This window comes from Amblyraja radiata, chromosome 10, assembly GCF_010909765.2.
Source record: "Amblyraja radiata isolate CabotCenter1 chromosome 10, sAmbRad1.1.pri, whole genome shotgun sequence".
Classification (NCBI taxonomy): domain Eukaryota; kingdom Metazoa; phylum Chordata; class Chondrichthyes; order Rajiformes; family Rajidae; genus Amblyraja; species Amblyraja radiata.
Genome location: NC_045965.1, coordinates 722,986 through 747,663, shown reverse-complemented (window position 1 = coordinate 747,663; position 24,678 = coordinate 722,986). Strand labels below are relative to the sequence as shown.

Genomic DNA, 24,678 nt, shown 5'->3' with positions numbered 1-24,678 from the left:
CCGAGGCAGCATAAAGTGCAGACGGAGTCAATGAAAGGGAGGTTACAAACATTGACCCACCTCAAAGCCATCGTCACTCGGCAGTCAATGCCTCGGACGGAGACTCCTGCTTGAAATGAAGAAGGCTCAGGGGAAGCATTGTCAAGATGGCCCCAGCTCCGATATATTGTGCATGCCATTCATTCATGCTGCTTCTTACACTTTCTTCCTCATCCATGTGCTCCCCCTAGCTCACACTCTGCAAACCTAGCTGATTGCATAAGCATGGAGTGGATGCATCTTAGAGTTTGGACATGGTATAAGCACAGCACGGTGCCCACAGTTCTCCACTCGGTGAGTCAGGCATGCTGAGGAGGAGGTGCCATGGAGGACGTAAGTCTCGTCACTGCAAGGAAGGTGGGAGAGAAGGTCAAACATTGAAGACCAACCACTGGTTTCACGGTCTTCCTTGGTGTGGCAGACCCCAAGGTTAGATGAGCTTCCAACATACCACGGGCTAGTAAGGCAGCGAGAGGAATTGCCACAGATCAAACTTAACAATACCAAACAAAAGTTGACTTGGCTCCAAAGATAGACACAAAAAGCTGGAGTAACTCAACTGGACAGGCAGCATCTCTGGAGAGAAGGAATAGGTGACATTTGGGGTCTGGACCCTTCTTCAGACAATTAAAATTCCATTTTGGCCAGAGAAGTTAGTTGAAGATGTCCATTATCATCTGAAGATCGCCACATAAAGCCGGAGTAACTCTGCAGGTCAGGCAGCATCTGTGGAGGGATGCAATAGGTGATGTTTCGGGTTGGGACCTCTCTTCAGACTGGGCTATCTTCAGTATAAACCAGCATCTTCAGTACCTTCCCACATTTTGTCTGCTCCATTATCACCTATTGCATTGTATGGATGAGGTGCACTATAACACATGGAGATAGTTAGATTTGTTTTGACATACAGCTCGGACACAGGCCCTTCAGCCTAACATGTCTGTACTGACCATCGATCACCCATACACAAGTTCAATCCTGCACGCTAAGGACAATTAATCTGCAAACATGTACGTCTTGTGGGTCAGAATCAGAGCACCCGGAAAAACCCCACAAGGTCACAGGGAGAACGTACAAACTCCATACAGACAGCACCCAGGTGGGTCAGGATAGAACCCGGGTCTCTGGCGCTGTGAGGCAGCAACTCTACCGCTGCGCCACCGCGCTGACCATTGTGGAGTGAAAGAGTTACATTATTCCTGGCATGAAAGATGAACTTTTGTAAAGATAGACTCAGGAAGTGATCAGCGATGCTTCATGAAGGAGATAAAACTTCAAGTCCATGGGTTCTATCCAAGGGAGATACAAGTTCAAGTGCGTAACCCAGAGGTGGTAGAAGTACTTAGAAAGCTAATGGAAAGTTATTCTTGCATGTTCAAAGGCTCCTGTGGATTCTCTGTGTGATTCGTAAAGGGGTGTCAGTATGTTAATGTCTGCTCTAATAATTCTATTCCATTTAGATACAGAAGATAATTGATTTCAAAACAAAGGCAGCACATTAATAACATTGTCATGACAGGCACTTGATACCTGACAAACTCCAAAACGACAGGAGCTTCACTGGACACAAGGAACTGCAGGCGCTGGGTTGCAAAAAAAGACACTTAGTGCTGGAGTAAACGGTGGCACGGTGGCGCAGTGGTATCGTTACGACCTCACAGCGCCAGAGACCCAGGTTCGATCCCGACTATGGGCGCTTGTCTGCACGGAGTTTGTACGTTCTCCCCGTGAACTGCGTGCGTTTTCTCCAGGTGCTCCGGTTTCCTCCCACACTCCAAAGACGTGCAGGATTATAGGTTAATTGGCTTCTGTAAATTGTCCAAAGTGTGTAGGACAGAACTAGTGTGCGGGTGATCGCTGGTCGGCATGGACACGGTGGGCTGAAGGGCCTGTTTCCACGCTGTATCTCTAAACTAAACTTAATGAAACATCTTGAGTCCACACATGTGTTTTAAAGAAACATATGTAAAGAGTAAAGAGGTCCTTCTGCAGTTGTACAGGGTCCTGGTGAGACCACACCTGGAGTATTGTGTACAGTTTTGGTCTCCTAATTTGAGGAAGGACATCCTTGCTATTGAGGGAGTGCAGCGTAGGTTCACGAGGGTAATCCCTGGGATGGCGGGACTGTCATTTGAGGAAAGATTGGAAAGACTGGGCTTGTATTCACTGGAATTTAGAAGGATGAGAGGCGATCTTATAGAAACGTATAAAATTATAAAAGGACTGGGCAAGCTAGATGCAGGAAACATGTTCCCAATGTTGGGCGAGTCCAGAACCAGGGGCCACAGTCTTAGAATAAAGGGGAGGCCATTTAAAACTGAGATGAGAAAAAAAACTTTTCACCCAGAGAGTTGCGAATTTGTGGAATTCCCTGCCACAGGGGGCAGTGGAGGCCAAATCACTGGACGGATTTAAAAGAGAGTTAGATAGAGCTCTAGGGGCTAGTGGAGTCAAGGGATATGGGGAGAAGGCAGGCACGGGTTATTGATTGGGGACGATCAGCCATGATCACAAAGAATGGCGGTGCTGGCTCGAAGGGTCATATGGCCTCCTCCTGCACCTGTTTTCTATGTTTCTATGTTTAATGTGAAAGGGGCAAGATTGAATACAAGTCTTGAAGGGCACTTTCCACACATCTTCCGTTTCCTCCCACACTTCAACGGTTTGCAGATTAATTGGCTTGATAAAATTGTAAATTGTCCCCAGTGTGTGTAGGATAGTGGTAGTTTACAGGGATCACTGGTCGGCACAGACTCGGTGGGCCGAAGGGCCTGATTCCGTGCTGTATCTCCAAACTAAACTAAACTAAACTAAGCGGGTCAGGCAGCATCTCTGGAGGAAATGGACAGGTGATGTTTCAGGTCGGGACCCTTCTTCAGACTGCTGCTTGTCCGGGGTAGAAAGCTGGAATAGAGATGGGGAGGGTGGGACAAATCTTGGCGAGTGATAGGTGGTTACAGGTGAGGGGGGGGAGTCTGTTTGGCAGATGGTTGGATGAAGGCCAGTGATTAAATGGTAAAAAGTGTGGGAATAAGGAGATAAAGATTAAAGAGGCGGGAACTGTGAAACCAGAGGTAATTAAAACTGAACAACAAGGATGATGCGTTTGATACGGAGGCAGTGGGGTGAAATACAATACAATACAATACAATTCAATTTATTGTCATTTGGACCCCTTGAGGTCCAAACGAAATGCCGTTTCTGCAGCCATACATTACAAACAAATAGACCCAAGACACAACATAATTTACATAAACATCCATCACATTGCTGTGATGGAAGGCCAAAAAAACTTTTCTCTCCACTGCACTCTCCCCCCCCGATGTCAGAGTCAAAGTCAAAGCCCCCGGTGGGCGATGGCAAATTGTCCCGTGGCCATTAAAGCCACGCCGGGTGATGCAAGGCCGCACACCGGGTCTTGGTGTTAGAGCCCCCGGCGCGCGCTCGCAAACTCCCCGCGGCCATTCCAAGCCGCGCGGGGCGGTGCTGTAAGGCCCCGCTCCAGGAGCTCTTCAACCCCGCAACCCGGGCGGGAGAGGTCGCCGTTGCGGAAGCCCGGAAAAGCGGTCTCCCTCCAGGGACCCGCGGGCTCCCGGTGTCACTGTCCGCCAAACCCGCAGTTGCAGCCACCGAATCTCCGGGGGTCGGGTCGCAGCAGCGTCCACCACAGCTCCACCCGCTCTGGACTCGGCCAGCTCCGCGACGGTGAGGTGAGTAGTCGGCACCACAGCCCCCGGTCTTCCTGTTGGAGGCCGCTCCTCGTTGCAGCCCCAACGACAACGGAGACCCGACAAAGAAAAGGTCGGGTCTCCCGTGCAGGGAGAGATTTAAAAGTTACCCCCACCCCCCCCCCCACACCACCCCCACCCCCCCACACACATACCCCAACAAAAATAACAAAAACTACATAAAAACATAGACATAAAATAATAAAAGCGCAGACGGACTGCAGAGGCCGCTGCAGACGAGAGTCGCGCCGCCTACCGGATGCGGTCCAGGAGAACTCTGTCCATGTATCATCTGGGGAAGGGGAGTGAGAACAGAACTACGGGACAGAGGAGAAACGGTGAGGGATTGGAGGAGCAGCATCTCAGATTTCACTTGGGCAGCTTCTACCCCAGTGGTATGAACATTGACTTCTCTAACTTCAAGTAGCCCTTGCTTTTCCTCTCTCTCCATCCCTTCCCCTTCCCCGTTCTCCGACCAGTCTGGCTGTCCCCAACTACATTTTATCTCTGTTTGCTTTATTGTTTCCTTCTCCCAGCTAACAATGATCTATTCCACATTTTCCTTGATCTCCATTCCCTTTGTTTCGGTTTCACACCTCACCCTTCCTTATCTCTGTATCTCCCTCTCCCCTGACTCTCTGCCTGAAGAAGGATCTCCACTTGAACCGTCACACATTCCTTCTCTTCAGAGATGTTGTCTGTCCCGCTGAGTTACTCCAGCCTTCTGTGTCTATCTTGAGGGACCCATCTGTGACATCATGGGGAACTCGCGTTTACTAAAGAAAGCGGACATCTCGGATGTTCTAGAATGGAAAGCCTCAACGTGGGGAGCAGATGCGGTGGAGACGGAGAAATTGTGAGTAGGGGATGACATCTTTGCAAGAGACAAGGTATCGTCCACATAACTGTAAACTGGTGGGTTCATAGTAGACATTCTTTGAAGAAACATTTAGGTATATGGATAGGACAGGTTTGGAGGGATATGGGTCAAGTGCAGGCAGGTGGGACCAGTGTAGATGGGGCATGTTGGCCGGTATGGGCAAGTTGGGCCGAAGGGCCTGTTTCCACACTGTATCACTCCATCAGTCGATATTCTGTGATGGAGACAGAGTGATCAAGAAAGGGGAGAGAGATAGTTCAAGTGAACTCAAGGACAGGGCAAAGTTACTGGTTGAGTTGATAAAGTCCATGAGTTCTGCATGTGTGTAGGAGATAGCCCCATTGCAGTCGTCAATGTAGCAGAGATAGACTTGGGGCACGGTGCCAGTGTACGCCTGGAACAGGGAATGTTCGACGTAACCGACATAAAGGCTGGCATAGTTGGGGCCCATGCGAGTGGCCATGGCTACACCTTTAACTTGAGGAAAGTGAGAGGAATCTAAAGAGAAGTTGTTGAGGGCGAGGATAAGTTCCACCAGGCGGAGGAGTGTGTTAGTAGAGAAGGCAGACACGAAATGCTGGAGTAACTCAACAGGACAGGCAGCATCTCTGGAGAGAAGGAGCGGTGACGTTTCGGGTCGAGAAGGGGAGAGGGAAACTAGAGGTATGAAAAGGTTCAGAACCAATCAGAGCCGGCACTGATGACCAAGGAATGGAGGAGCCCACAATGGTCCATTGTTGGCTGTGGAGGAAGTGACAACAAAGGTATACGAACAGTGAAACTAGCAGGATGACCAGGGTGGAGGAGGGCCGGAGAGAGAGGGAATGCAAGGGTTACTTGAAGTTTGACAAATCAATTATCATACCACTGGGGTGTAAGCTGCCCAAGTGAAATCCGAGGTGCTGTTCCTCCAGTTTGCGCTGGGCCCCACTCTGACCCAGGACAGAAAGATCCGTGTGGGAATGGGAGGGGGAGTTAGTGTTTAGCAACCGGAAGGTCAGGTCGGTTTAGGCGGATTGAGCGGAGGTGTTCAGCGAAACGATCGCCGAGCCTGCGCTTGGTCTTGCTGATATACAGCAGTCCACACCTGGAACTGTGGATACGGTAGATGAGATTCCATCCATATGTGACCCAAAACTGAGGCCAGGACAGAAAGGTCAGTGTGGGAATGGGAGGGGGAGTTAGAGGGGAACTAATTGGGTCTCAATTCAGAGAAGAACCAGGGGTTGTTGAGACGTTCGTGGTGGTGAATGGAGGTGCAAGGGGACTGACGGCATCAGTATTTCTTGCATTCAAAAATAAACTTCATTCAGAATAAAAAATACAAAACACAAAACGCAGACTGCAATGGAGGCCAAATCATTGGCTATTTTAAAAATATATCTTTTTATTAGAAGCAATGTACAATAATATAAAGCAGGAATAACATAATACATTTCATGTACATGATTTAAATTTAGTAGTAAAAAAAAGTAACAAAAGCAAGAACAAGAGAGAAAGAGAATGTTAAATAAAGTAGCGATATTGATAGTTCATGAAAAAATAGAGAGAAAGAGCCCATAAAGATGTAAAGCCCGAGAGAAAAAAACAAAAAGGGAGAGATGAAACAAAAAAAAAGGATAGAGAAGAGAGGAAAAAAATATTGAAAGGGATATACCTGCTTCGTATCTTTACACACCCCTCACCGGTTCCGAAACAGTTAATTTCTAAGCTTATGTTGCACCACATGCTTGTAATGTCGATAAAGGGAGACCAAATCTTTAAGAATTGGTCTGATTTGCCTGATAGGACGAATCTCATATCTTCGAGATGTAACATTTCTGACATATTTGAAATCCACATTTTGAGCGTTGGTGTGGGTGCATTTTTCCAGAATGTAAGTATAAGTTTTTTTGCCGTTATTAAGCCATAATTAAGGAGACACTTTTGGAACGAGGTCAGCTTACAGCCGTCTTCCATTGTTCCGAAAATAATCAGTTCTGTATTGGGGTTTAATTTTATTTTAAATAATTTTGTGAAGATTCCAAAGATTTCATTCCAAAATCTATGGAGTTTTATGCAAGAGACAAAGTAGTGTACTAGAGTTGCATTTTGAGATAAGCATTTATCACAGATGGGGGAAACATTTGGAAAAAATTTATTCAGTTTAGTTTTCGAGTAATATAATCTATGTAAATTTTTTAATTGAATTAAACATTATTTTAAATTGAATTAAACATTAATCGAGCATTTATGTACATATAGCAAGTATTTTTCTCATCTGTCTTTCAACATTTTTATAGATAGTTCTTGTTCCCAGTTCATTCTAATTGCATCTGACGATGGTATTTCTATATTTAGAATGATGTTATACAAATATGATATTAAATTAATTAATTCCGCCTTTCAGCTCATTCCTTCATCTAATAGATCTGTCAAAGTTTGATATTCTTGTGTATGTTTTTTCAAGTAATCTCGGATTTGAAGGTTTTTAAAATATTGATTACTTTTCAGGTTGTATTTTAATTGTAGTTGTTGAAATGATAAGAGGTTTCCCATTTCATACATGTCTCCAAACGTTTTAATTCCTATTCTTTCTCAATGAATAAACGTTTTATCAATAATAGATGGTTTAAACGACGGATTATTTACTATTGGAGAGAGAAGCGATAGATTTCTTAATTTGAGAGTTAATTTTATTTGTTTCCAAACTCGTATTATACTATGAATAATTAGATTTTTCTTGTATATTGTATTATTCCGTTTTATCCAGGAGAGAAAGATCACTCCTATATTAAAAGGAGAACAATCCTCTTTCTCCATTATTATCCAGGCTACTTGTTGGGCAGACCTGTCCAACCAATTAGTTACATTTTTGATATTCACTGCACAATAATAGTACAAAAAATTGGGGAGTGTCATCATTGGCTATTTTAAAGTGGAGAATGACAGGTTCTTGATTAGTACGGGTGTCAGAGGTTATGGGGTGAAGGCAGGAGAATGGGGTTAGGAGGGAGAGATAGATCAGCAATGACTGAATGGCGGAGCAGACTCGATGGGCCAAATGGTCTAATTCTGCTGTTACATCTTTTTTATGATCTTGTGAAAACTGTGCAAATGCTTTTCATACGTTCACATTGTGAATACATTCAATGGTGTCATTCTCAGTAGTGTTCATTCCTATCTTGAACGAGAATGCCCTTGCCATTCATTGTCCCCCTGGGGTGACGTGATATCCCTGCCTCAACTACCTCCTCCGATAGCTCGTTCAATATATCCAGCACCCTTCGTGTGAAAAAGTTACCCCTCATATTCCCATTATATCTTTTCCTCTTCACCTTAAACCTACTGTACAGTACGTCCTCTGGTCCTCGATTCACCTACTCTGGGGTGATTTCCCCCACAGTAACGTAGTAAATTGTGCTTTCTTGCAATATTCATTCATAGTCTTATATACTTCAATAAGTTCTCCCTTTAGACTGGGGAGCTCCAGATAAAACAGTGTCAGGAGAGGGTGGGAGGAAATCAATCGCTCGAGGAACACCATTTAGGGTGGGGAGGATGTGGATAGATTGATATTTATTTATTGTCACACATGCAATTAAACGTTACGTAATGGAATCCATTTTGCATATAATGTTGGCGACATTTCATCATTCACAGTCCTGGCCTGGCCAAGCGTAGCCGTGGTGACCTCCACCGCTGCTCCACCGCTGTAGGCTGCGTGCGGTCCACGTGCTCGGCCTCTTGAAGCGGCGCCCGGTCCAGCCGAACCCCAGGCTGCTGCAGGGCCTGTTCGTTGTCGATAGCTGGCGGTGGGTTATGAGCTAGTGGCAGTCGAGTTGTCAACTGACCCGTATTAGCCGGGACCGCCCTTGTCCTGTATTTGACTGCTACTACTCGGGTCGAGGGGACTGTCGAGTCGGAGTGCCACATCCGGCCCTGCCTCACCCATCCCGATGTAGTGCAGCCCATGGAGTGCAGCAGCAGCGCCTCGCCCATGGCCCCGTCGGTCGGCAGCCCAGCCAGCTGTCTGACCTTCAGACCTTCGCTTACCGCCGACACCACCACCCCTCCTTCTCATGGCCGATCATCGGTTCATGAGTTGGATGGGGTGCCGGACTTTGCGAGCGACGTCACCCGGGTCAAAACTCCTCAGCTGGCCCGCCGGCTGGGCTTTGTGTGTAGTCCAGCACCCGGGCCAACTCATCATTCACCCAACCACGGCCAAGTCGGTCAACGAATTGCCGTCGGGAATTTGTCCCATATTTTGACCTTTTGTCCCTTATTTGGGAGTGAGACAGTTGGCGACTCTATGCAGGACCCACAGCTGTATGACTGGCCACCATTATTTGCGGCTCACCGGTGTGTTAATAAAAACAGTAGAAGTGACATAGAGTCATGCAATGCACACCACTCGTCGCCACTAAGTATATTTGGGCACAATAACCATTAAGAGGCCATATGCATGGAGGGCTTTGGGGAAAATCAATGAATCGAGAGTGTTTTATTGCCATATGTCCCAAACAGAGCAATGAAGGTCTTACCTGCAACAGCACAGCAGAATGTGTAAACATAGTGTAGGAAGGAACTGCAGATGCTGGTTTAAACCCGAGATAGACACAAAAAGATGGAGTAATTCAGCGGGACAGGCAGCATCTCTGGAGAGAAGGAATGGGTGGCGTTTCGGGTTGAGACCCTTCTTCAGACTGGGTCAGGGGAAAGGGACTCTACAGTCTGAAGAAGGGTCTCGACCAGAAACGTCGCCCATTCCTTTTCTCTTAGATGCTGTCTGACCCGCTGGGTTACTCCAGCTTTTTGGGTCTATGTCCTCTGTAAACGTAGTACTCTGGAAACAATATAACAAACGGAACAAAGTTCAGTATATGTACAAATATGCACGCACACACAAACACGCGCACACACAAACACGCACACACAAGCACGCACACACAAGAGATCGATGTTTGATGCTGACCTCAGGTGCTGTTGGTGTGGAGTTTGCACGTTCTCCCTGTAACCAATGGGTTTCCAATGGGTGCTCTGGTTTCCTCTCACAAGCCAGAGATGTGCTGATTGATGTGCCTATATAAATTGCCCCTCGTGTGAAGCTAGATGATAGAAACTGGGTTCAAATCTCTTCCTTTTTTTGCTCTCCCGCGGTCGGGGGCCTTGAGCCCTCGTTGACGGGGCGATCTTGATTCCCGTAGCTGGCGGCATTTGGGCCCCTGCGTCGGGGCGATCGAGCTCCTGCAACTGGGGGGGGTATCAGCTCCCATGCGCCGGGCGATCTGACCCCGGGTCGGGACTGGTCGAGCTTCATAATTGGAGCTCCTGACTAGCCTCTCCTGAGACTGCGAGCTCACAATGGTAAAGTCCGCAGGCAAGGGATCGACACCGGTGTTAAGTCCACGCCCCGCGGTGGGGCTCAAAGTCAGTCCGAGGAAGCCTCCAGCTCCATCGATGTTAGGCCGCAGAGCGACCGGAGATACAATCCGGAAAACAATCGCATCTCCGGCAAGGTAAGGAACTTGCCTCCCCCCACATAAATTAAACCAGAGAAGATTAACACAAACTTTTAAAACACACGAAAAAGTTTAAAAAAAGACGGAAAAACAGACAGACTGTGGACGGGGCTGCCAATCGTGTGGCGCCCCCTGGTGGTAACATGTATTTGTGTATATACATATGCACACACACTGAATTTTCTCGTTTATTATATTGTTTACAGAGTACTATGTTTACATATTCTGTTGGGTTGCTGCAAGTGAGAATGTCATTGTTCTACCCGGGACATATGACAATCAAACACTCTTGACAAGTGTGTCGATGAGTGTGGTGGAACCTGAGGGCACGTGGGTGGAATAAAATGGAGGATTAGTGGACCCAATGTTGATGGTCGGTGTGGGCTGCAGAGCCCTTTCCCTTGTTGCACGACTCTGATTGCATTAATAATACACACTTCATGTATCACCACTGCAGTTGGCTTGATTTACTTCTTTAATGAGTCTAGGGGCCTTTCCAATATCTGAGTGGCTCGCTATTTGCATTGATTCACAGGGAAAAGTCAGCTCTTTGCAGTAGACACAACAAACTGCAGATCCAGAGGCAAATGCAAGTGCTTATTGTCATATGTCCCAGACAGAACAAAGAAGTCGAGACCCTTCTTCAGATTCATTCTATCTTTGATTGAAACCTGCATCTGCAGTTCTTTCCTATCTATGTTCATGCATACATACACATTAGTACAAACAAACAATATTAGTGAAATAATAGTGCAAAAAGACAAAGCCCCCAAGTATGAAGTATCAGTCTGAAGAAGGGTCTCGGCCCAAAACGTTGCCTTTTTCCTTCGCTCCATAGATGCTGCTGCACCCGCTGAGTTTCTCCAGTACTTTTGTCTACCTTCGATTTTCCAGCATCTGCAGTTCCGCCCACCCCCCCCCCCCCCCCCCCCCCCCCCCCAGTCTATGTAGTTCAGAGCTTATTTGGAGGTTATAGTGTTTAATAGCCTAATGTCTGTAGGGAACAGCAACAACGGAGAGGCCAACACAGACCCCACAGTGAAACCACCGTGTTTTGACCTCCATCACAAGCAATGGCTAACCCTGAACAGAATCCGCACCCTCCATGCAAGAACAGCCCATCACCTGCATAAGTGGGGGATGACAGCCAGCCCTGCTTGTGACTGCGGACATCCAGACCAGACCCTCACACACATTGTGAATGACTGCCCACTGAGGCTTGTCCCTGGGAGCATCAAAGCCATCCACCCAGTAACTGATGCTGTCCTGGCCTGGATGTCTACCCTTGCTCTACAACTTTAGGCTATGCACGCCATACGCAAGAAGAAGAAGATGTAGGGAAGAAGCTGTTCCTGAACCTGGACTTGACAATTTTCAGGCTCCTGTACCTTCTCCTCGATAACAGGAGTGGAATTTGTTTTATACCAAAGGTAGACACAAAGTGCTGGTGTAACTCAGCGGGTCAGGCAGCGTCTATGGAGAAAAAGGAATGGTGATGTTTCGGGTCGGGACCCTTCCTCGGGCACTTTGTCTTGTTCTTGTCACATCAACTTGGTTCAGGGGCCAATCGTCCCGTCTTTATTTAGAGAATTGCACGTTGGCTGAACGGACAGTCTTTGTACACTCTGTCCAATTGTTGATCTTAATGTGTGTCTGCAAGGCTGAGTCTCTCCACTGCCCCACCTCGTGGGCTGTGGTGTGACATCTGCTCTTCGTCAATTGGGTTCGGTCCCACCACTGATGCAGCAGCTTTGCCTTCATCTCCAGGTTCTACGCCGATGAAATTGGCCCAAAGCACTGGTCCAGTTCGAGGTTCTCGCACATGATGAAACTCAGGGAAATGGCCCTGAAAACAGCCAGGGAGAAGTGGGCAGATTACATCCTGGTAAGTAGACATTCCTTAGTTTAGTTTAGTTTAGCTTAGCGATACGGCGTGGAAATAGGCCCTTTGTCCCACCGGCCAACGATGGAGTGCGGGAGGAAACCAGAGCACCCGGGGAAAACCCACGCGGGTCACAGGGAGAACGACAAACTCTGTACAGGCAGCACCCGTAGTCAGGATGGAACCCAGCAGCAACTCTACCGCTGTGCCACTGTGTCACCCGAGTTCCTTTAGTTCACAGTCTCAATCAAACTGACCCAAGACCCACTTGGCCCCTGGGCCTGGCCGAGATGGCCATTCACGGTTCCAGGCAGCGGACAATGAAGGGTTCTGCCTGAGTTGATTGGCTGCCCTTATTCCAGCCCTACATCCGTGCCTGTGTTTCCCTGTAGAGGGAACACGCGGTGTCCACGTGGCCTTCCGTGAACGCTGGTCACCACACGGGTTTGGTGCGTCATGAATAAGGATAACAACATTGTGATTTGATGACATCAGTCTGAAGAAGGGTCTCGACATGAAACGTCGCCCATTCCTTCTCTCCAGAGATGCTGCCTGTCCCGCTGAGTTACTCCAACATTTTGAGCCTATCTTCATAATTTGATGATAGATTGACTGATGTTTACAAACTGCGGGCCAGCTTTGATCTTTCCAGTACTCTGTAATTAATTGGATAAAACCTCCATGTCAAGGAAAGAAAAGCAGTAAAACCAATCAAATAGTAAGTATTAGGACACTGTCCTGACTACAGATCTTATTTTGAGTTATATTTGACATTTAAATTCCTAATCCCAAGTGGAGACTGTAAGTGTTTTGTAACTGAAGTTTTAGATAAATATAATGTGATTTTTATGTGGAAATCTCCAATATCATTAAAGGCCCTGCCACTGCATTCTTTCATGTCCTGGCCATTGCCTCTTCTCCCCTCTCCCAGACCATCACACAAACCAACCTCCCTTCCATTGTCTCCATCTACAGTTCACACCAACGATCCTATAGCAAGCAAGATAGTGCACTCCTGCTAAAACCTATGGGCAGACGTGTAGTACGCTACGGAGCGGAAGGTCAGCCTTTTTGGCGGCCATTTCAGTAACCCGACCCGACTCTGTGTATCTCTCTCGCAGTTGCGGGGGAACAGTTTGTGTGTGTGACACAGCGTTAGATTCATGATTCATAATTCTGTTACTTTTTGTTAATGATTAATATGTTAATAAATTATAATTCTGTTAATTTTCTTTTTTAATGTTTTGGATTCGAAGCCCCGGGATTGGGATCGGACTGTGCAAGGGTGGAGGGGGCACTGAGGGCAAAGAGGCTGTGCCCACACGGCACTGTGAAAGGGGAGACGTTTCCAATCCATGCTTCCCTCTTTCTGTCTCCGCTGTGCCTTTTCAAAATGAGTTGTATATTTTTTCCGGAGTTTGGGAGCCGGGCAGCGAGCGTGATGGGGGAAGAAACCGAAGGGCCGGACCTCATGCCTGCCCTCTTTCCCCCCCCGTCAGTGAGTCTCTTTAACGGGGCAGAGAGAAAATAAGGAGAAGATTTTTACCAAAGATCGTTGATTTTTACAAGGATGTTTCCGTAACCGGCTTCCGTCTCCGCACTAGTATCAATGGCGGACAAAGATGGCAGAGACGGAAGCCGGTTACGGAAATGGGGCCGAAGATTACCCATGAACCTACCCATGACCGTACTACTTCTTTTTCGTCGAGTGGGCTATCTTGCTCACTATAGGATCTTTGCTTCACACTGCCTTGGCAAGGCCAGCAGCATAATCAAGGAGCAGTCTCACCCTGGCCACTCCCTCTTCTCCCCTCTCCCATCAGGCAAGGGGTACAGATGTGTGAAAACGCACACCTCCATATTCAGGCATAGTTTCATCCCAGCTGTTATCAGGCAACTGAATCATCTTATTTATCAACAACTAGAGAACAGTCCAGAGCTACCATCTACCTCATTGGAGACCCTCGGACTTTCTTTCATCGGACTTTGTTGGTTTTATCTTGCATTAATTGTTATTCATGTTATTTCCTTTATCCTGTATCTGTACACTGTGGATGGCTTGATTGGAATCATGCATTGTCTTTCCGCTGACTAGTTAGCATGCAACAAAGAGCTTTTCTCTGTACCTTGGTACACGTGACAATAAATAAACTAATCTAAATCTCAGCTCCTCCTGTTTGTGGGAGATGACTGCGTCTAGACTGGTTATTGTTGGTACATGTGACAATAAACTAAATTAAACTAGTGTGTAGGAAGGAACTGCAGGAACTGAAGATGGACACATAAAGCTGGAGTAACTCAGCGGGACAGTCAGCATCTCTGTAGAGAAGGAATGGGTGATGTTTCGGGTCGAAGCCCTTCTTCAGACTGTGGGTGAAAACGAACAAACCAGCTTCTCATTCTCACCCAACAAACAACTAACCATGGCCTGTTTCCTTAATCATCGTTACTTTCTTGCGATCTGATTTGTTCTAAATCACTCTACATCACCGTCTATATCTCTCGTTTCTCTTTCCCCTGAATCTCAGTCTGAAGAAGGGTCTCGACCCGAAACGTCACCCATTCCTTCTCTCCAGAGATGCTGCCTGACCCGCTGAGTTACTCCAGTGTTTTGTATAAATTAAACTAGTAACTAAATGAATGTCTTTGTCGCCCAGTTTGTAGATACAGACAACTTCCTGACGAATGAGCAGACGTTGAACAAGATGATCGCTGAAAATCTAACTGTGGTCGCCCCCATGCTGGACTCCAGTTCCTTGTACTCAAACTTCTGGTGTGGTATGACCCCACAGGTAAGTCACCTAAAATCCCACCCATTCTCAACCCTGTTGTTAGGTGAAAATATTTATTAATTTATTATTTCATCCAATAAAAGATGGCACTGAAGCCAGGCGACTCTCTGGGCCTTGGCTCCAGAAGTGGATCTGCAATCTCATTACAATTGCTACACTCTTTTAAATATTTCCGTATATTCTGGACGGATTGATGGTATTCATGTATAGTCTTTTCGCTGACTGGAAAACTCACAACAAAAAAGATTCTCACTGTACCTCGGTACGCATGACAATAATAAACTAAACTAAACTAAACTAATCCACATTAATTTTATCAACATGTAGAAACAAAAAACTGCAGATGCTGGTTAAATAGAAAAAAGGACACAAAGTGCTGGAGTAACTCAGCGGGTCAGGCAGCATCTGTGGAGAACAGGTGACGTTTCAGGTCGGGTCCAAAGAAGGGTCTCAACCCGAAACGTCACCTATCCATGTTCTCCAGAGATGCTGCCTGACCCACTGAGTTACTCCAGCACTCTGTGAAACGTCACCTATCCATGTTCTCCACAGATGCTGCCTGACCCACTGAGTTACTCCAGCACTCTGTGAAACGTCACCTAAAGCTGAGGCAGAGGTTTACTTGCACCTCCTCCAACCTCATCTACTGTATCCGCTGTTCCAGGTGTGAACTCCTATATATCGGCGAGACCAAGCGCAGGCTCGGTGATCGTTTCACTGAGTACCTCCGCTCAGTCCGTCTAAACCGACCTGATCTCCCGGTTGCTAAACACTTTAACTCCCCCTCCCATTCCCACACTGACCTTTCTGTCCTGGACCTTCTCCATTGTCAGAGTGAGGCCCAGCGCAAATTGGAGGAACAGCACCTCGTATTTCACTTGGGCAGCTTACACCCCAGTGGTGTGAATATTGACTTCTCTAACTTCAAGTAACCCTTGCTTTCCCTCTCACTCCATCCCTGGGTCTCCCAAAACGTCACCAATTCCTTCCATTCAGAGATCCTGCCTGTTCCGTTAAGTTACTCCAGTATTTTGTGTCTCTCCTCCCCATCCTAGTTCTCCGACTAGTCTGACTGACCCCTTGATTATTTTTTATATTTGTATGCTTCATTGTCACCTTCCCCTTGCAAACAATGATCTATTCTACATTTTTCTTGACCTATGTCCTCTTTGATGTCTCATTTTCACACTTTGCCCATCCATATCTCTCTTATCCCTCTCCCCTGATGCTCAGTCTGAAGAAGGATCTCCGCCAGAAACATCACCCATTCATTCTCTCCAGAAATGCAGCCCGACCCATTGAGTTACTCCAGTATTTTGTGTCTATCTTCGATGTAAACCTGTATCTGCACAGTTATTCCTGCACGGTTGACCCAGCAGGTCAGTCTATCCCGTCCTGAGTCTGAGCGAGAATAGAATCCAATATTGTACATAAAAAGGAAGAGAGTTAATCCCAGCACTAAAAAAGACATTCCAGTCATCGACCTTTCTGTCCTGGGTCTGAAGAAGGGTTTCGGCCTGAAACGTTGCCTATTTCCTTAGCTCCATAGATGCTGCCGCACCCGCTGAGTTTCTCCAGCACTTTTGTCTACCTTCCAGTCACTGAAGTCGGGTTTTTTAATGTTTATTTTATTAGAAGCAATTGTACAAGGAGAAAGTAATCGACATAACAATTATACAATTTTCATGCTGCTTCAGTTTTAACATTTTATAAACTGATAAGTGAATCGGAAAAAAAGTAAAAAGGAAAGAATGAAAAGGAAGAAGAAAGATACAAAAAAGAGAGAAGTATAAACCCCAGAACTAACAAAGAAGTGAAAAACAAAGTGGAGATATGTCCCACTACCCTTCCCTACGCCCGCTCACCCGACCCTAGCGTCGGTTTTGAATTTGTGTTCAACCATTCTGTTGTTGAAGAAATTAAATGAAAGGAGACCATATTTTGGAAAATTGATCTGGTTTATCAGCCAAAACAAGCCTTATTTTTTCTAAATGTAGTGTCTTTTCTGTGATCCACATCTTCATTGTGGGGACTGTCATCTTTTTCCAGAATTTAAGTATTTTCGCAGTTATTAAACCGTAGTCAAGGAAACGTCTTTGGAAAATCATTAATTTACAGCAGCCCTCTGACATTCCTAATATTATTAATTTTGAATCTGACTCCAATTGAATTTTGATGATATTGAATATTCCCGTCCAGAAGTTTTGTATTTTTATACAGGATACAAAAGAATGGGTTAGGGTGGCTTCTTGGAAGTGACATTTATCACAGAGAGGGGAGACAGTTGGGAAAATCTTATTCAATTTGGTCTTTGAGTAGTATAATCCATGCAATACTTTGAATTCTATCAGGCAATGCCTGACATTTAAAGTACAATAATGTAGTCTTTCCTCCCATATATCTTTTGAAATGGGTAAACCCAGCTCGTCCTCCCATGCTCGCCTATACATCTCAGAAGGTGGGGTATCAATATTTAAGAGAGTGTTATAAATGTAAGATATCAACTTACTTGTATCGGCACGTCTATTCAAACAATCGTCTAATATATCTGGACCCTTAAAAGGACAGTCTTGTGTATATGTTTTCACATAATCTCGGATTTGAAGGTATCTAAAAAAATTGTTTGCGTTCAAGTGATATTTCTCCTGTAGTTCTTGAAAAGAAGAGAGAGTCCCCTTCTTATAGAGGTCTCCCACAGTATTAATTCCCAGGTTTTTCCATTGAACAAACACCATACTAAAGTAGACGGTTTAAACGAGGGATTATTTGCAATAGGAAGAAGGAGAGACATGTTTCTCAATTTAAGACTAAATTTCAACTGTTTCCAGATACGGAAGTACTATGTATTATCGGATTTTGCTCGTCACTGGAGTTGTTTGTCAGCAAGTCTATCGTGCCACACGTGCTTCAGACACACCCCATATTTAATATCCTTTGATCGTTTACAGTTGTTGACAGGTTACAACAAACACGTCTCCTCTGTAACAACGGTTCCCAGCATGCCCCTACTCTTTGTTGTAGGACTTGGGTCTCCTCCGATCATTTCACTTTCCTCCCATATCCCAAAGACGTGCAGGTTTGTAGGTTATTGGGCCTATCCCACTTAGGCTATTTTTAGGCGACTGCCGGCGACTGTCATAATCGTAGCAGGTCACCGAAAAACTGGCGACTGGACCCCCTCTTCGACATAAAATTTGAATTTGAATCATTACTTTAACAACAATAAAATACTGGTCAGCACCGGCGATTACCTACGTTAACCTGGCAGAAAAGCTTAGAACATTTCGAAGGGCCGAATGGCCTACTCCTGCACCTATTGTCTATTGTCTATTGTCTAAAATCCAGCGGCGACCAGAAAAACGCTACGACTCTTTGGGCGACTGAGGAGACGACTCACGACCCTACAGGTGACCCCCCGGCGACCATGTGGCGACACCCTAGTCGCCTGTAGTCACCTTAAAAATAGCCTGTGGGCCAGGGGCATCATTGGCCCTCTGTAAATTGCCCCTAGTGTGAAGGGAATGGATGAGAAAGTGGGATAACACAGAACTAGTGTGAGTGGTTGATCGATGGCCTGTGTGGACTTGGTGGGCCAAAGATCCTGTTTCCATTGCTGCGTCTCTAAACTAAACCAAACTAAACTGAACAAAATAGGAGTTTTATTATTATACTGTGCCTGGGGGCCATTACCTTTCACCAAAGATAGACACAAAATGGTGGAGTAACTCAGCGGGACAGGCTGCATCTCTGGATAGAAGGGATAGGTGACGTTTCAGGTTGAGACCGTTCTTCAGGCACCAATCCACACCTCCCACAGTGGCCCAGTGATAGAGTTACTGACTTACAGCGCTTACAGCGCCAGAGACCCCAGTTCGATCCCGACTATGGGTGCTGTCATTACGGAGTTTGCACGTTCTCCCCTTGACCGCATGGGTTTTCTCCAAGATCTTCTGTGTCCTCCAACACTCCAAAGACGTACATGTTTGTTGATTGTACACAAAAATGCTGGAGAAACTCAGCAGGTGCAGCAGCATCTATGGAGCGAAGGAAATAGGCAACGTTTCGGGCCAAAACCCTTCTTCAGACTGATGGGGGGTGGGGGGGGGGGGGGGGGGGGGGGGGTGGGGGAGAAGAAAGGAAAAAGGAGGAGGAGGAGCCCGAAGACTGAGGGATGGAAGGAGACAGCCCGAGGGCTGAGGAAGGGGAGGAGACAGCAAGGGCTAACAAAATTGGGAGAATTCAATGTTCATGCCCCCAGGATGCAGACTCCCCTGCTGGTGCTGTTCCTCCTATTTCCGGTGTTGCTCGCTCTGGCCATGGAGGAGGCCCAGGACAGACAGGTCGGATACGGACTGGGAGGGGGAGTTGAAGTGCTGAGCCACCGTGAGGTCAGGTTGGTTATTGCGGACCGAGCGGAGGTGTTCGGCGAAACGATCGCCAAGCCTCCGCTTGGTCTCACCGATGTAGCCGATGTACCGATGTACTCCACATGTTTGTTGATTAATTGGCTTGGTATAAATGTGAATTGGCCCTAGTATGTTAATGTGCGGGGATCGCTGGTCTGTGCGGACTCGGTTGGCCGAAGGGCCTGTTTCCACGCTGTATCTCTAAACTAAACTAAACTATGCCTCTCATAATTTTATATATTTCTACCTGGTCCGACCTCAATCTCTGACGTTCCGGAGAAAACAATCCAGGTCTGTCCAACCTCGCCTTGTAGTAGATACCTCTAATCCAGGATCTTTCTGCTCAGTTCTAATGCAGCATCTTTCAGTTCATGAACCAATCATCAATACATCTAGTGTGTTGGAAGGAACTGCAGATGCAGGTTTATCCTGAAGATAGACACAAAATGCTGGAGCAACTCAAAGGGTTAGGCAACATCACTGGAGAAAAGGAATAGATGACATTCGGATCGAGACCCTTTATCAGACTGGTCTAGACCCGAAACATCCCCTATCCATGTTCTCCAGAGATGCTGCCTGACCCGCTGAGTTACTCCAGCACACTGTGAAACGTCACCTATCCATGTTCTCCACAGATGCTGCCTGACCCGCTGAGTTACTCCAGCACTCTGTGAAACATCACCTATCCATGTTCTCCACAGATGCTGCCTGATCCGCTGAGTTACTCCAGCACTCTGTGAAACATCACCTATCCATGTTCTCCACAGATGCTGCCTGATCCGCTGAGTTACTCCAGCATTTTGTGTCTATCTTCATTGTAAACCAGCATCTGCAGTCCCTTTGGAGAGAAGGAATAGGTGACGTTTCAGGTCGAGACCCTTCGTGAGACTGAGTCTGTCTGAGGAAGGGTCTCGACCCGAAACGTCACCCATTCCTTTTCTCCAGAGATGGCAGGGGTGCTGAGGAAGAGGATTTTTTGGAATGTATGCGGGATAGTTATCTAAATCAACATGTAGAGGAACCAACGAGAGAGCAGGCTATTTTAGACTGGGTATTGAGTAATGAGGAAGGGTTAGTTAGCAGTCTTGTTGTACGTGCCCCCTTGGGCAAGAGTGACCATAATATGGTTGAGTTCTTCATTAGGATGGAGAGTGACATTGTTAATTCAGAAACAATGGTTCTGAACTTAAAGAAAGGTAACTTTGAGGGTATGAGACGTGAATTGGCCAAGATTGACTGGCAATTAATTCTAAAAGGGTTGACGGTGGATATGCAATGGAAGACATTTAAAGACTGCATGGATGAACTACAAAAATTGTTCATCCCAGTTTGGCAAAAGAATAAATCAGGGAAGGTAGTGCATCCGTGGATAACAAGGGAAATCAGGGATAGTATCAAAGCGAAGGATGATGCGTACAAATTAGCCAGAAAAAGCAGCATACCGGAGGACTGGGAGAAATTCAGAGACCAGCAGAGGAGGACAAAGGGCTTAATTAGGAAAGGAAAAATAGATTATGAAAGAAAACTGGCAGGGAACATAAAAACTGACTGCAAAAGTTTTTATAGATATGTGAAAAGAAAGAGATTAGTTAAAACAAATGTAGGTCCCTTGCAGTCAGAAACAGGTGAGTTGATCATGGGGAACAAGGATATGGCGGACCAATTGAATAACTACTTTGGTTCCGTCTTCACTAAGGAAGACATAAATAATCTGCCGGAAATAGCAGGGGACCGCGGGTTAAAGGAGTTGGAGGAATTGAGTGAAATCCAGGTTAGCCGGGAAGTGGTGTTGGGTAAATTGAATGGATTAAAGGCCGATAAATCCCCAGGGCCAGATAGGCTGCATCCCAGAGTACTTAAGGAAGTAGCTCCATAAATAGTGGATGCATTAGTAATAATCTTTCAAAACTCTTTAGATTCTGGAGTAGTTCCTGAGGATTGGCGGGTAGCAAACGTAACCCCACTTTTTAAGAAGGGAGGGAGAGAGAAAACGGGGAATTACAGACCAGTTAGTCTAACATCGGTAGTGGGGAAACTGCTAGAGTCAGTTATTAAAGATGGGATAGCAGCACATTTGGAAAGTGGTGAAATCATTGGACAAAGTCAGCATGGATTTACAAAAGGTAAATCATGTCTGACGAATCTTATAGAATTTTTCGAGGATGTAACTAGTAGCGTGGATAGGGGAGAACCAGTGGATGTGGTGTATCTGGACTTCCAGAAGGCTTTCGACAAGGTCCCACATAAGAGATTAGTTTACAAACTTAAAGCACACGGCATTGGGGGTTCAGTATTGGTGTGGATAGTGAACTGGCTGGCAAACAGGAAGCAAAGAGTAGGAGTAAACGGGTCCTTTTCACAATGGCAGGCAGTGACTAGTGGGGTACCGCAAGGCTCAGTGCTGGGATCCCAGCTATTTACAATATATATTAATGATCTGGATGAGGGAATTGAAGGCAATATCTCCAAGTTTGCGGATGACACTAAGCTGGGGGGCAGTGTTAGCTGTGAGGAGGATGCTAGGAGACTGCAAGGTGACTTGGATAGGCTGGATGAGTGGGCAAATGTTTGGCAGATGCAGTATAATGTGGATAAATGTGAGGTTATCCATTTTAGTGGCAAAAACAGGAAAGCAGACTATTATCTAAATGGTGGCCGACTAGGAAAAGGGGAGATGCAGCGAGACCTGGGTGTCATGGTACACCAGTCATTGAAATTGGGCATGCAGGTGCAGCAGGCAGTGAAGAAAGCGAATGGTATGTTAGCTTTCATAGCAAAAGGATTTGAGTACAGGAGCAGGGAGGTTCTACTGCAGTTGTACAGGGTCTTGGTGAGACCACACCTGGAGTATTGCGTACAGTTTTGGTCTCCAAATCTGAGGAAGGACATTATTGCCATAGAGGGAGTGCAGAGAAGGTTCACCAGACTGATTCCTGGGATGTCAGGACTGTCTTATGAAGAAAGACTGGATAGACTTGGTTTATATTCTCTAGAATTTAGGAGATTGAGAGGGGATCTTATAGAAACTTACAAAATTCTTAAGGGGTTGGACAGGCTAGATGCAGGAAGATTGCTCCCGATGTTGGGGAAGTCCAGGACAAGGGGTCACAGCTTAAGGATAAGGGGGAAATCCTTTAAAACCGAGATGAGAAAACTTTTTTCACACAGAGAGTGGTGAATCTCTGGAACTCCCTGCCACAGAGGGTAGTCGAGGCCAGTTTATTGGCTATATTTAAGAGGGAGTTAGATGTGGCCCTTGTGGCTAAGGGGATCAGAGGGTATGGAGAGAAGGCAGGTACGGGATACTGAGTTGGATGATCAGCCATGATCATATTGAATGGCGGTGCAGGCTCGAAGGGCCGAATGGCCTACTCCTGCACCTAATTTCTATGTTTCTATGTTTCTATGCTGCCTGTCCCGCTGAGTTACTCCAGCACTTTGTGTCTATCGTCAGTGTAAACCAGCATCTGCAGTTCCCTCCTACACAGTCGTGTTCATGGTGTTAATCCCCGATGTCACTTCATTGCTGCTTTCTGTTTCTGCTCAGGGTTACTACAAGCGGACTCCGGATTACGTTCCCATCCGTGAGTGGAAGCGTTTGGGTTGTTTTCCCGTTCCCATGGTGCATTCGACATTCCTCATCGACCTGCGCAGGGAAGCGACCAAAAGCCTGGCCTTCTTCCCCCCGCATCCAGACTACACCTGGGCTTTCGATGACATCATCGCCTTCTCATTTTCCACCAAAATGGCAGGTAATTGTTTCCAGTTTGTAGGCAGCGCAGCGGTAGAGTTGATGCCTTACAGCGCCAGAGACCCGGGTTCAATCCTGACTACGGGTGCTGTCTGTATGGAGTTTGTACCTTCTCCCCGTAAAAATTTCATTGTTCTATCTGGGACATATGACAATAAAACACTCTTGTGTGTCTCTCTCTTGATTCTCTTAAACTGCGTGGGTTTTCTCCTGGTGCTCTGGTTTCCTCCCACACTCCAAAGACGTGCAGGTTTGTGGGTTAATTGGCTTCGGTAACATTGTAAATTGTCCCTCGTGTGTATGATAGTGCTAGTGTATGGGGATCGCTGGTCGTTGCAGACTCGATGGACCGAAGGGCTGTTTCTATGCTGTATCTATAAGCTAAATAGTTTAGTTTAGTTTATTGTCACATGTACCACCCAGCAGGGGGCGCCAAACCATTAGCAGCCCTGCCAACAGTCTGTTTTTTCATCTTTAAAAAAAAAATAGTACGTTTTATAAGTTTGTGTAAATGTTCTCCGGTTTGTTTTATGTGGGGGGGGGGGGGGGGGGGGGGGGGGGAACTTTTTTTTCAGTTTCTCACCTTGCCGGAGATGCGATGTTTCTGGATCGCGCCTCCGGTCACTTTGCGGCCTATCATCGATGGAGCTGGAGGCCTCCTCGGACTGGCTTTAGGCCCCACCGCGGGGCACGGACTTAATATCGGAGCCCTTGCCTGGGATCGCTCCAACCACGGCCTGCGGACTTATGGGGCTTTTTCACGGGGCGAGTTGACGCAAGATGTCACCAGAGTGAAGTGGTCGTGGTCCAGCACGAGTCTCGCACGATATAACGGGAGGTAGATAAAGAGTTCCCACAGTACTCGGCATTTCTGTTATTTGTGCGAGTGACTTGTCCGTCTCCCGAGCTTTCGCGTTCAATCTTGAATGAACATCGTGAACTACACGTGACACAAATGATGTAACTTTTTTTTTCACACACTATAAATATCCTCCCTTGGTTGAATTGGCTCATTTGGAGACATGTTTTACTGTGTATGTGGGAGACACAGATGGACTGAGCACAGTACCTCGGTCTTACTGTGTGTGGGAGAGGGGGAGAAAGAGACGTACACTCACAGAGGCAGAGTCTCTCAGCCTGTGTAAGAGGGAGGGAGAGAGAGAGAGAGGCACACACAAGGTGGATGTGAAATCTCACCTGCCTGTTTCAGTGACAGACACCCGCCGCCAGTAAATGAAGACACCCCCATCTGTCTCCCCCTCCTCTCCCTCGACTCCCCCACCTTTCCCTCCCAACTCCAGTCCCGTCCCGACCCCCTGGGAAACTGAATAGAGCAACAATATAGATATAGAAACTGAAACAATATAGAAACTGAATAGAGCAACATGGCAAAAACATCTCTGACACGCTTTACCCCCTTTCTTTGAGATTTTCTGGGAGCCATCTCTGCAAGTGTTCCTGTTAAAAAGATTATCCAACAATGACAATTAGGTGGGACGTCCTCGAAGGACACATGTTCCCTTGTCGATATTGAGACCACCTTTTTTACTCACCTTCTGTCCCCTCTGTCCAGCTTCCGGGTTCACCGTTCGCAGGAGTTCCTACGGTACCCGCAAGAGTTATTACGGATATCGGACTGGCCACTACGTCCATATAATGTTGCAATGCTCAACCACAAGTGTATAAGTCACTCTTG

General features: G+C 46.5%; 1 protein-coding gene across 1 annotated transcript in view; it reads left to right on the top strand.

The window, feature by feature from the left end:
* colgalt2 (collagen beta(1-O)galactosyltransferase 2) overlaps nucleotides 1-24,678 on the top strand; it is a gene marked incomplete at its 5' end in the record, with an annotated part of 78,161 nt that overhangs the window by 7,191 nt on the left and 46,292 nt on the right. The window contains 3 exons of the mRNA XM_033029119.1: nucleotides 11,919-12,036; nucleotides 14,691-14,825; nucleotides 22,779-22,983. Of these exons, the coding sequence (XP_032885010.1) occupies nucleotides 11,919-12,036; nucleotides 14,691-14,825; nucleotides 22,779-22,983 (458 nt within the window). The remainder of the gene's footprint in view (nucleotides 1-11,918; nucleotides 12,037-14,690; nucleotides 14,826-22,778; nucleotides 22,984-24,678) is intronic.